Source organism: Pristis pectinata, chromosome X (genome assembly GCF_009764475.1).
Source record: "Pristis pectinata isolate sPriPec2 chromosome X, sPriPec2.1.pri, whole genome shotgun sequence".
Lineage (NCBI taxonomy): Eukaryota > Metazoa > Chordata > Chondrichthyes > Rhinopristiformes > Pristidae > Pristis > Pristis pectinata.
Window position 1 is genome coordinate 819298 of NC_067450.1, and position 13312 is coordinate 832609.

Consider the following 13312-nt stretch of genomic DNA (forward strand, 5'->3'; position numbering starts at 1 on the left):
GGGGAGAGGAGTGGGTTGGAACCGCTGTGGGCATTCTGTCTGCCCTGCTCTGTCCTTGAACCATCTCTGCCTCCTGCCAATCTCTCTCTCTCTCTTTTTCTCTCTCTCTTGGTTTGCCGTTCCCACACGCCTCCCCAATGCAAATGGCCGCAGGTGATGGTCTGGCATGCCAAGGTACCTCTCTCTTCCCACCACCATCCCATCTGACCGACCACCTTACACCTCACCACATCCTCACCACCCCCCAAACCCCCCCCCAGATGTGTGACTGCACTGAGTCCCATCAGCCAACCCCGACACCCCCGGCTCGAGGCTCCCCAACCAGTTCCTCGGAGGGACAGCCCAGACCTCTCCCTGCCCTGGCGCCCAGCTCGTCCAGAGATACCGGGACACAGTGGCAGCCCTCCCGCGGCGTGGATCTGCCTCCTCACCGCCCCTCCCGCGGCGCTCCCTCCTCACTGCCCCTCCCACAGTGCGGTGCTCTCCCCTCACCGCCCCCTCCCACGTTGACCCAGCAACAGTCAGTGCCTTCATGGACAACATGGGCAAAGCCCCCCGAACAACGGGCAAGTTCCAGGCTGCGTCTCAGCACAGCCCAGGACCTCTGACCCTCAGAAGGTGCAGTCACAACCTCTGACCTGGCCTTCCACACCAGCCCCTCTCCAGGGATCGTGGGGCACCTCTCCAGGCTACTCCACGATCCCCTGACACCAACAAGTGGGGGTGGAAGGGCCGAGGAACCCCAATTGTCACCTGGAATTGGCATCAACCCCCCCTCACCTTCATCACCCCTCATCCGTATCTTTGTGTCCATCTCTCCAGTTGGGTCCCGGCCGCTTGCATGCCTCGCTCTGGACCGGGAGAACCCTCGCATGCTGCTTCACCCTGAGGTGGACTTGGTAGGTCCTTCCCAACCCCAATTGGATTGGATGAATCCTCACTGGATTTTGCAATCCTTTCAAGGTCGGGCAGCGGAGCCTGAGGGGAGAGCTGATGGAGGTTTACAAAATCACGAGAGGCACAGATAGAGCAGAGAGAGTCTTTTTCCCGGGGTGGAAATGTCGAATACTGGACTGAATCCAAGAGCCGTGAGGTGATGTTGCAGCTCTATAGAACTCTGGTCAGACCACACTTGGAGTATTGTGTCTAGTTCGGGTCACCTCATTATAGGAAGGATGTGGAAGCTTTAGAGAGGGTGCAGAGGAGATTTACCAGGATGCTGCCTGGATTGGAGAGCACGTCTTATGAGGATAGGTTGAGCGAGCTGGGGCTTTTCTCTTTGGAGAGGAGGAGGATGAGAGGTGACTTGATAGAGGTGTACAAGAGGCACAGATCGAGTGGACAGTCAGAGACTTTTTCCCAGGGCGACAATGGCTCACACGAGGGGACATAATTTTAAGGTGATTGGAGGAAGGTATAAGGGGGATGTCAGGGGTAAGTTTTTTTACACAGAGAGTGGTGGGTGTGTGGAACGCACTGCCGGCAGAGGTTGTGGGGGCAGATACATTAGGGACATTTAAGAGACTCGGTAGACAGACACATGAATGATAGAGAACTGGAGGGAAGGGTTAGATGGATCTCAGAGCAGGATAAAATGTTGGCACAACATGGTGGGCCGAAGGGCCTGTACTGTGCTGTAGTGTTCTATGTTCTCTATGTTCTATGAGATGTGCAGGGCAGGTTTTTGTTTACACAGAGAGCGGTGGGTGCCTGGAATGTGCTGCCAGGGGTTGGGGTGGAGGCAGATACGATGGAGGGGTTTATGAGGCTGTTAGATAGACACATGGATGTGCAGGGGATGGGGGGATGTGGATCGTGTGCAGGCAGAAGGGGTTTAGGTTAATTCAGCACTGTGTTCAGCACAGACATGATGGGCAGAAGGGCCTGTTCCTGTGCTGGACCGTTCCATGTTCTACGTTCCGTGTTCTTGCCCCAGGCCCAAGTTCCATGTTCTTGCTGGTCCCATGACTAACCAGGACTGGTGTACAAGTCCAAGGATCCTTGAGGTTGGCATCACAGGTAGAGAGTGTGGTCAGGAAGGCAGGTGGCTCACTGGCCTGCATTCATCGGGGCACTGAGCGCAGAAGTCAGGAGGTTGTGCTCCAAACCCGGGTCGGACCCCAGCTGGAGGACTGCGTGCAGTTCTGGTCACCAGCAGAGGAGGTTCACCAGGACATTGCCCGGGGATGGAGAGTTTCTGTGACGTGGGGAGAGTGAAGAGGCTGGGTCTGTCCTCCCTGGAGCGGACATGGTGATTGAGGTGTGTAACGTCAGGGAGGGCAGACTTCAGGGAACGTCTCCCCACACCAGAGGGAGGTACAACTGGAGGACACAGATTGAGGGGGAGGAGACGTGGAGGGGATCTGAGGGGTGTAGAGAGGGCAGACTGCAGGAAACTTCTCCGCACACCAGAGGCAGATAAAACTTCAGTGGAGAGGGGATGTGAGGGGGACGTCCTTCACCCAGAGAGCGGTGAGGACCCAGAACGCTCTCCTGGAGGAAGCGGAGACGCTGGCGGCGTTGGAGAAGTGTCTGGACGGGCCCTTGAGTCACACCCAGACGGGGGAAGTCCAGGGGCCAGGTGCCGGGAGATGGGATCGACACAGATGGGGCGGTGGGTGGGATGGAGGGCCTGTTTCCGTGCTGGTGGGGAGGTGCCCCTCGAACACTAAATGATCACCAGGGTGTGGCCCAGGGGTGGGACTGATGCTCTGAGCAGTTGCCATGAAAAGCACTGAGTGCACAGTTCTAGCACACTGCTGGCTGCCTTCACCGTGAGTTCTGGCTCTCTCCCTGCCAGTGGAACTACTTCAGTGGTTGAGGCACCCTCCATTGCACATCGTTTCACGTGATATCCCTCCAGGTGTTAACTCTGCTCATCGTTTGCTTGTGCGTGCGGTCATACTTTGCTCCCCTTTTTTTTTAATGGAATATTTAACTATCTTTCCCTTCCCCACGCCCCCCCCCCACCAAGAAGGTGCACATTGTAAATCTACCAATTTCCCATGTGATCTGCCTATGTAAACGTCATGGCGCAATTCCGCCATCCCACCAGTGGCGGCGCTGCGGCCCTTCAATTGCCCACTCCCCCCCTCACCACCCCCCGGCTCAGCGTGGGAGCCCTTCAATCTTTGTTTCCCCTTGTATTCTGTGCCCGGGTTTGTAATGGGATCTGCCTGTGCCATAGAGTTGTAGAACGATACAGTGCGGATACAGGCCCTTCAGCCCAACCAGTCCCTGCCAACCACGGTGCCCATCCAGCCCGTCCCAATCTCCTGTGTTCGGCCCAAATCCCTCCAGGCCCCTCCCCTCCATGTACCTATCCAAGTGCTTCTTAAATGACTCTTCCTCTGGCAGCTCGTTCCACGTATGGACCACCCTCTGGAGGAAAGTAAATAAACAGTGCAAAAGAGGAATGACGAGGTGGTGTTCACGGGTTCACGGATCGTTCAGGAATCTGACGGCGGAGGGGGGTAGGAGCTATTCCTGAATTGTTGAGTGTGGGGTCTTCAGGCTCCTGTACCTCCTCCCCGATGGCAGTAACGACAAGAGGGCATGTCCCGGGTGGTGAGGGTCCTCAGTGACGGATGCCGCCGCCTCTTGAAGGTGCCCTCGGTGGCAGGGAGGGTTGTGCCCGTGATGGAGCTGGGCTGAGCCTACGACCCTCTGCGGCCTCTTGTGACCCTGCGCGTTGGAGCCTCCGTCCCAGGCGGTGATGCGACCAGTCAGAACGCTCTCCGCCGCACATCTGTAGAAATTTGCAAGGGTCCTTGGTGACGGACCGAATCTCCTCAAGCTCCTGACACAGTAGAGCTGCTGGCGTGCCTTCTTCATGATTTCATCAATGTGTTGGGCCCAGGATAGATCCTCTGAGATGTTGATGCCCAGGAACTTGAAGCTTCTCACCCTTCCCACCGCTGACCCCTCAGTGAGGACCGGTGTGTGTTCTCCCAACCTGAGACTCAGAGAGACTGGGTTGACCCTGTAATGACAGAATGGGGTAAAAGTTGTGTCAAGGAAGGGTCTTGATCAAGATCTAGAATCAGAGAGACACAGGAGACAGGAACAAGGGGTGAACTCACTGAAACATCTCAGACCCCGAGGGGACGTGACAGGGGAGGTATGGAGATGTTTCCCCCAGTGATTGGGGGGGGGATGGGGGTCTCGAATGAGGGGACACAGTTACAGGGTTGGGGGGGTGTCGTTTAACTCTGAGGTGTGTGGGGACGTCTTCTCTCAGAGGGAGGGAAATCCCTGCAATTCTCTGCTCCCGAGGTGGGGGGGGGGGGGGGGGGGGGGGGTGGAGACCGAATCACTGGGGCGATCCAAAGAGGAGGAGGTAAACGTTTGAAGGATTGGGGTGGGGGTGGGATTGAGGGCTGTGGGGTACTGGGACGGAAGAGGAGATGGGGCCTAAGGGGGACCAGTCACGATCATTTCAAGTGGTGGGACAGGTGACCCCTGTGGTTCTCCAAGCAACCGCAGGATGCAGGGAGTTAATCAAACATACAACAGGGAACAATACAGCACATGAACAGGCCCTTCGGCCCACCGTGTTGGACTGAACTGATGACCCCTCTTCCCCGCACGTCGACCATCTCCCCCCATTCCCTGCACGTCCATGGGCCTGTCTAACAGCCTCTTAAACCCCTCGATCGTATCTGCCTCCACCCCCACCCCTGGCAGCACATTCCAGGCACCCACCGCTCTCTGTGTAAAAAAACCTGCCCCGCACATCTCCTCTGAACTATCCCCCCTCTCACCTTAAACGCACGCCCTCTGGTATTAGACATTCCCACCCTGGGGTGGGGGGAGAAAGATCCCGGCTGTCTGCTCTATCTGTGCCTCTCGTGATCTTATAAGCCTCTCCCCTCGGCCTCCGCCGCTCCGGAGAGAACAACCCGAGGCTGTCCGACCTCTCCTCGCAGCTCGCGCCCTCTAATCCCGGCAGCGTCCCGGTGAACCTCTCCCGCACCCTCTCTCCAGAGCAAAGGTGGGCAAGGGTGGGGGATGCTGCCGGGGTCTGGGGAGGGGCCTGGCTTCACCGCCAAGCGACTGACAGGACTCACCCTTCCTGCCCTTCCGTCTCTCTCTCTGTGTCTCTGTTCCCTTTTTGGGGGGCAAAATGCGGTGCCCAGCTGGTTCGTGACAATGCAGACCTGCGCTGCGAGCTTCCGAAGCTGGAGAAGCGAGCGACTGCGGGCTACGGCTGAGAGAGTGCGGGCCCTGGAGGCTGCACTGAAGGAAGCCAAGCAGGGAGCGGTGAAGGACCGCCGGCGGTACCAGCTGGAGGTGGAGCGCATCAAGGAGGTGGTGCGTTCCAAGAACATGCCCAGGAGGTCCCACTCGGCACAGATCGGTGAGGGGGGTGTGGGGGGGGGGGGGGAGCAGGGCGTTGTGCGGGAACCGGAGGGGGTACAACGCGCTGCCCACCCACCTCCCCACCGGGGCACGGCACTCCCTCCTCGCCGCCCCTCCCCAGCGCTCCCTCCTCGCCGCCCCTCCCTCCTTGCTGCCCTCCCTCCTCACTGCCCCTCTCTCCTCACCCCCCTCCCTCCTCGCCGCCCCTCCCTCCTCGCCGCCCCTCCCTCCTCGCCGCCCCTCCCTCATCCGCCCCTCCCTCCTCGCTGCCCCTCCCTGCTCACCGCCCCCCTCCTCCCTGCCCCTCCCTCCTCGCCGCCCCTCCCTCCTCACTGCCCCTCTCTCCTCACTGTCCCTCCCGTGGCGCACCCTCCTTACCGCCCCTCCCTCCTCACCAACCCTCCCGCAGTGCTCCCCCCTCAGCGCCCCTCGCCCTGCAGCCTGCGATGCTGAGACGTTGCCCTTGTGTTTCAGCGAAGCCGGTGCGACCAGGACAACACCCGGCCTGCTCCCCGCTGGGCGTGCACGCCTCCCGTAACCCCGAGTCCTGCACCTTCAGCAACTCCCTCTTCCACACCTGTCACCCGCTCTACCTGGCGGACAGCTCCAAGGTCAAATAGTAAGTGGCAAAGTGCAGAGGGTGCTTCACTGTGTGTCTGACCCTGGGAGTGTGTGACAGGATGGTGCGGAGGGAGCCTCACCCTGTGTCTGACCCCGGGAGTGTGTGACGGGACGGTGCGGAGGGAGCCTCACCCTGTGTGTCTGACCCCAGGAGTGTGTGATGGGACGGTGTGGAGGGAGCCTCACCCTGTGTCTGACCCCGGGAGTGTGTGACGGGACAGTGGGGGGAGCCTCACCCTGTGTGTCTGACCCCAGGAGTGTGTGATGGGACGGTGCGGGGGGTGCTTTACTGTGTGGGTGAGTCCATCCATCTGTGCCTCTGTCTCATTGGGAATTCTAATCCGGAACGAGCTGACTGATCTCTCCCTTCTCCAGCTCACTAACCGGGTCCTGCGGCAGGTCACCAGTGGTGTCTCCGGATTGCCTTGACCTCTATCAGAAGGAGGTGGTAGATAACGGTGAGGGTTTTATTTACCTGCCCATTGTTTGGGGTGCCAGGGGTTCCCGAGGCTGCTGACCATTGACCCTTAGGGAACATGGGGGTGAGGCGCCTCCTCGAACTGCCGCAGTCCATGCGGTGCTCCCACTGGGCCAGCTTACACATCACCTGGTGTGTAGTGGCAGCAAACACAGGCCAGCGCGCGACCCTGGCGCTCGATGGTTGTGTAAACAGAAACACAGGCCTCATTGCAATGATCGGTGTGCAATGATAGCAAACGCGGGCCGGTGCATAACCCGGCAATTGGTACCTGTGTAAAACACTGTCCGGTTCAAGATTGTGTCAGGATACTGAAGGCGAGCCAGTGCGAGATGCCCACGCTCGGGGGCCGTGTAGGAAACACAGCCCAGTTCAGACTGATTGGTTCGCGACGGCCCTAAACACAGGCCAGCGTGTGACCCTTGCGCTCGGTGGCCGCGTAGGAAACACAGCCTGGTTCAGATTGGTCGGTGCGCAACGGCCCTAAACACAGGCCAGCGCGCGACCCTTGCGCTTGGTGGCCGTGTAAGAAACACAGCCCGATTCAGACTGACTGGTGTGCGACGGCTGTCAACACAGGCCAGCGCAGAACCTGGCTCTCGATGCCGGTTGAGAGTGTGTACGGGGTCCTAGACGCAGGCCGTTGTGGGTCGCAGGTGCTCAGTGCTTGTGTAAAACACAGGCCAATTGAACAGCGTCCTCTCTATGTACTAATTACCCTGTTTACTCTCCCTCTCTCCCTTGCCCTCTGACCACTGGGCCCAACCCCTTCTCCACAGGGAATGAGACTGACATCAATGACAACAGGTGAGCAGACGTCTCAAACGCTGACCCTCCGTGGTCCACTCACAGTGGACCAGCAGAGCAGCCCTCGATGGGGGGGCGGGAGCTCGAATCCCACCTCAGCGGATGTGGAACTCAAATTAATGTCTTGTCAGTAAAGTTATAAGCTCCCTCTCCAAGGAAGCAGAGGGAGCACGTGTCTGATGAATTTGGTTTATTATGGTCACGCGTACCGAGGTATGGTGAAAATCTTCGTGTGCCGTCCATACAGATCATTTCACCACGTCAGTGCGTCGAGGTAGTACAAGGGTAAAGCTGTAACAGAACGCAGAGTAAAGTGTCCCAGCGACAGAGAAAGTGCAGTGCAGGCAGGCAATAAGGTGCAAGGGCCACGACGGGGTAGATCCTGAGGTCAGGAGTCCATGTTATCGTACGAGGGGAACTTTCAATTGGTTTATTGTTGTCACGTGTACCGAGGTCCAGTGAAAAACTTGTCTTGCACACCGATCGTACAGGTCAATTCATTACACAGTGCAGTTACATTGGGTTAGTACAGAGTGCATTGAGGTAGTACAGATAAAAACAATAACAGTAAAGTGTCCCAGCTACAGAGAAAGTGCAGTGCAGTAAGGTGCAAGGTCACAACAAGGTAGATCGTGAGGTCGGAGTCCATCTCATCGTATAAGGGAACCGTTCAATAGTCTTATCACCGTGGGGTAGAAGCTGTCCTTGAGCCTGGTGGGACGTGCCCTCAGGCTCCTGTATCTTCTGCTCGATGGGAGAAGAGAGAATGTCCCGGGGTGGGTGGGGTCTCTGATTATGTCGGCTGCTTTCCCGAGGCAGCGGGAAGTGTAGACAGAGCCTGCGGAGGCGAGGCTGGTTTCCGTGATGTCCACAACTCTCTGCGGTTTCTTGCGGTCCCGGGACAGAGCAGTTGCCGTCCCAAGTCGGGATGCATCCGGATAGGATGCTCTCTGTGGGATGGCTGTAAAAATCGGTGAGGGTCAACGGGGGACCTGCCAAATTTCTTTAGCCTCCTGAGGAAGTAGAGGCGCTGGTGAGGTTTCTTGGCCGTGGCATCTACGTGGTTGGACCAGGACAGGCTGCTGGTGATGTTCACTCCTGGGAACTTGAAGCTCTCAACCCACTTGACCTCAGCAAAATTGTGCGCACCGCCCCCCCCCCCCCCCTCCTGAATCAATGGCCAGCTCTTTTGCTGACACTGGGGGAGAGGCTGTTGTCATGACACCACACCACTCGGTTTGCCACATGGAAGGTTCTCCAGACTGATCCCCGCAATGGTGGCGGGTTGGTTCTGTGAGGACAGGCTGAGCAGACTGTGCCTGTACTCTCTGGGGTTTAGAACAGAGTGATCCAGGGGTACAGGCACATCGTACCCTGAAGGTGGAGACACAGGTAGACAGGGCGGCGAAGAAGGCTCTCTCTCCGTCTGCCTCCACCTCTCATTCACCTGCCACCGTCTCCCAACTCCTCCCCCACCTGGCACCACCTCGCCCTCGCCCTCGCCTCACACCCCTCCGCAGTCCACCAGTCCCCTGGGGACTGTCTCTCGCCACTCCCCCTCTCCCCTTTGCGCCGGTCGTCTCCCCTCTCAGTCCCGACGCAGGGTCTCGACCCGAAACGTCGACAGTTCCTCCCCGCCCCCGATCGACCCGCAGACTTCCTCCACTGTTTATCGCTCCGGATTCCAAGCCTCTGCAGTCTCCTGTGTCTCTGTTATCACTTTTCCTTTTGTACCTGTCGTTTTGAAATGATCTGTACCGATGACAAAGTTTTTCACCGTGCCTCGGCACACGTGACAATAAGAAACCGATTCACCAACACCATTTCGGGAGGGGGATTAAATTCCGGCCGAGCCTGCGACGTCCCCACGTCCTGAACCAGCGGAGGGAAGCCAGGCAGTGCGGGTGGGAGATTTCTGGGATGGGACAGGATGTATTGGGACCACAGGAGAGAGGGAAAGGGATAGAACTCAATCAGCCAGCAGAGCTGAGGGGAACGGGAGCTTCGTACTTGGACCTGTGTGGGTGGGTGGGTGGGAGTGAGCGTGCGGTCAGTGTCAAGGTAGCTTTACTCTGTATCTAATCTCTGAGGGGGAGAAGGGGGTTAGAGAGGGAGGGAGGGGGTGAAGGGGAGGGGTGTACGGGAGGGAGGGGGTCACAGAGACGGGTGGGGCGTAGGGGAGGGAGGGTTGAGGGAGACGGGAAGGGGCATAGGGGAGGGAGGGGTGAGGGAGACGGGGTGGGGTGTAGGGGAGGGAGGGGGTGAGGGTGTGGGGTGTAGGGGAGGGAGGGGGTGACGGGGAGGGGTGTAGGGGAGGGAGGGGTGAGGGAGACGGTGGGGGTGTAAGGGGGTGAGGGTGTGGCGTGTAGGGGAGGGAGGGGGTGAGGGTGTGGCGTGTAGGGGAGGGAGGGGGTGAGGGAGACGGTGTGGGGCGTAGGGGAGGGAGGGGATCACGGAGACGGGGAGGGGTGTAGGGCGTAGGGGAGTCACAGAGACGGGGAGGGGTGTAGGGGAGAGACGGGGTCACAGAGACGGAGGGGTGTAGGGGAGGGAGGGGGTGACGGGGAGGGGTGTAGGGGAGGGAGGGGGTGACGGGGAGGGGTGTAGGGGAGGGAGGGGGTGAGGGAGACGGTGTGGGGCGTAGGGGAGTCACAGAGACGGGGAGGGGTGTAGGGGGGAGAGGGGGTCACAGAGACGGGGAGGGGTGGAGGGGGGAGACGGGGTCACAGAGACGGGGAGGGGTGTAGGGGAGGAGGGGGGGTGACGGGGACAGGAGTTACTGTGGTGGGACGACCGGAGGTTGGTGATGTGTGACTGAGATCCTGGCAGGGGTGACTTATGACGAGCGAGGTGCCAGGGTGGTGGAACCAATCGGAGGCCGGGTGACGGTGGGCCGGGTGGCCTCCTCCCCTGCCGTCCCTTTGAGTGACGGCAGCTCTGTCCTCTCCCTGCAGGAGTGATACGCACTGTGGGTGTGAGGCTGACGATCAGAGCAAGCTATACATCATCCCCCAGCAGACAGCGGCCACCTAATGGGTGTCCTGCAGTGGAGGTAGGTCAGCCCACTGGTCCCGTGACCCCACCGGTCCCGTGACCCCACCCCCACCGGCCCGAGTCCCCACCGGTCCCGTAACAGCACCAGGACGCCCCCTCCACGGGTCCGTGTCCCCACCGGTCCTGTAACCCCACTGGGACTCTACCCCCCACTGGCCCGAGTCCCCACTGGCCCCGTGTCCCCACCCCAATGGGACCCCTGTCAAACCTCCCAACCTCCGGCCCCTACACCCCTCCTCCCCCTACACCCCTCCCCGTCTCTGTGAACCCCTCCCTCCCCTACACCCCTCCCCGTCTCTGTGACCCCCTCCCTCCCCTACACCCCTCCCCATCTCTGTGAACCCCTCCCTCCCCTACACCCCTCCCCATCTCTGTGACCCCCTCCGGCCCCTACACCCCTCCCCGTCTCTGTGAACCCCCTCCCTCCCCTACACCCCTCCCCATCTCTGTGACCCCACCGGCCCCTACACCCCTCCCTGTCACACCACACAGGTAGAGACAGCAATGTGGGATTATGGTTGACGTTGTTTGGGGGGGGGGGGTGACCTCATATTTTGGGAGGGTGAGTGAAGGGGGGACTGGGGCGCAGGGCAGAGGTGGGGTGGGGCTGGAGGGGGTCAGAGGGACAGGGAGCGGTGTCAGCGAGGGAGGGGTTTACAGTGACAGGAAGGGGTGCGGGGGAAGGAGGGGGGTGACGGAGATAGGGTGGGGTGTAGAGGAGGGGGGGTCACAGAGACGGAGGGGTGTAGAGGAGGGAGGGGGTCACAGAGATAGGGAGGGATGTAAGGGAGGGAGGGGGTCACAGAGACAGGAAGTGATGTGGGGGCTGGTGGGGGTCACAGAGACGGGGAGGGGTGTAGGGGAGGGAGGGAATTTTCAGTGGAGTGGGGCCGGGGTGGGGTGGGTGGGGTGGGTGCAGACGGGAGCACCCTCACTGACCCCCCCTCTCTCTCCCCACAGGAGGCTCCCTCCCGCCTGCGGATCGCCCTGCTCCTGAACCCGCAGCTTCCAGGGACATTCCCGAGACTCCCCTGCCTACATCCCGGCCTCGACCCCCACCCCCTCCTCTCACTCCCCCCACGGGTCGCGTGGGGCTGGGATCGGCCGGGGCGTGAGGGTCCCGAGGGGTGTGCGAGGCCCTGCCGGTCTCCGCCTTCTCCTGAGGGCCTCACGTGTCGCTTGGTCCTGCTCCCAAGGCTCGTCGCCCGCCCGCCCCCCCACGGGGATCGCCCACCATTCTAGATCAGTCCTGCATACCGTGGGATCCAGATCCGGGCTGGGCAAAGCCACCCCACTGTTCTGGATCGGTTTAGCACCGGGGCGGGGGGGTGCTGCCTGCTGTTCTGGATCACCAGGGTTCTGGATCGGTCCGAAGGCCCCAGGTGATGTTCTCGCTCCCCCTCCTGCCTCTGGATCAGCGCCACACTCCTGGGAATCAGCCGCGCCCGAGAGGTCGGCATTCCGGGGAGTTTTGGATCGGTTGGTGTTCCAGATCAGCGAGGAGTCGGCCAGGATCAGCCACTGTTCCATATCGGAACAGCACTGCACCAGATTGCCCGTCTTCCTAGATTGGTGTGGTGCCATACTGGACCATTCTAGATGAGCGTGACATGTTACGTGCCCCCTCTTTCTAGATGAGCGTGGCATGACACAGGACCACCCGTTGTTCTAGATCAGAGCTGCACTCCACAGGATCAGTTACTGTTCTAGATCAATCTAGCGCTGGGCAGGCTGCCTTTGTGTTCCAGATTAGGGTGGCGCCATGCATAGTTCTAGATCATGGCACCACCGGGCAGGAGTGCCCCCATTCTAAATCAGGGTGGCCCTTGCTGGATCCATGGTTCTTCTAGATCAGGGTGGCACTGGACAGTCAGCTTGTGCGCTAGATTGGATGGCACTGGGCAGGATCCACTGCTGCTCGAAGTTCAGGGTGGCACTAGACGAGGCCTGCGGGTGTTCTAGATTAGGGTGGCACTGGGGAGAAGTAGCTGGGGTTCTAGATCAGCGCAACGACAAACCAGATCGGCTGGAGTTCTAGATCAGCGTGGCGCTCACAGGGCTGGCTGACGTTCCCGATCACGGTGGCACTGGGCCGGATCTGCTGGTGTGTCGATATTGGTGTGGCAGCCCGAGAGGATCAGTTTAGTGTTCTCGATCAGGGTGGCGCTTGGCGGGGTCGGCTGGCACTCCAGACCAGCGTGGCGCTGGGTGGGATCTGTCGGTGCTCTGGATCGTCGTGGATCGCCGCCGCGTTCTGGCAGCTGCCCTCCCTCCACAGGGGCCGGTGGAAGGGCGGAGGGAGGGACAGTGTCCTGCACCCCCTTCCCTCCCCAGGGAAGGAACGTTCTGCAGTTCCAGCAGCAAGACATTCCCCAAACCTGTGGCGGGAACGGCGGGGACACCGAGACTTCGCTCGATGGGCAGAACGACCTCCGACTGGATCCAACGGCCAGCGGGGTGGGAGAGAGTGGATCCACAGCCACGCCAGGCAGGGTCAAACCCTCTGCTCACTGGACAGCGTATCTCTTGTACACCACCCACCCCAGCCCCGGGCGACCGTACCTGCTGTACACACCCCCCACCCCAGCCCCGGGCGACCGTACCTGCTGTACACAACCCCCACCCCAGCCCCGGGCGACCGTACCTGCTGTACACACCCCCCACCCCAGCCCCGGGCGACCGTACCTGCTGTACACAACCCCCCACCCCAGCCCCGGGCGACCGTACCTGCTGTACACACCCCCCACCCCAGCCCTGCCTATGTGCGTTTGTGTCTGTGCTGCATGTCAACCCGTGTACGCGCCCCTCCCACGAACTCACTGTGTTACCACACCGAGGTTAGACGAATAAAAACAGCGAGCGACTTGGTGACCTGTGGTGTTGGTTTCTCTGTCTCCCCGAGCCAGTGCCCGGGGGAATTAGAATCCGTTGATTATTGTCACGTAGCGAGATTCGGGGAAAAGCTTGTCTTGCACACCGTACGATGAGGTA

General features: G+C 60.2%; 1 protein-coding gene across 1 annotated transcript in view; it reads left to right on the plus strand.

Annotated features, from left to right (window-relative positions):
• The window catches only part of kif5ab (kinesin family member 5A, b), a 70440-nt gene extending 58883 nt beyond the window's left edge, over nt 1–11557 (plus strand). Inside the window, 7 exon segments of the mRNA XM_052009422.1 lie at nt 5139–5189; nt 5191–5359; nt 5836–5980; nt 6358–6440; nt 7240–7267; nt 10222–10319; nt 11282–11557. Of these exon segments, the coding sequence (XP_051865382.1) occupies nt 5139–5189; nt 5191–5359; nt 5836–5980; nt 6358–6440; nt 7240–7267; nt 10222–10300 (555 nt within the window). The 3' untranslated portion in view covers nt 10301–10319; nt 11282–11557.
• The last annotated feature ends 1755 nt before the right edge of the window (nt 11558–13312 follow it).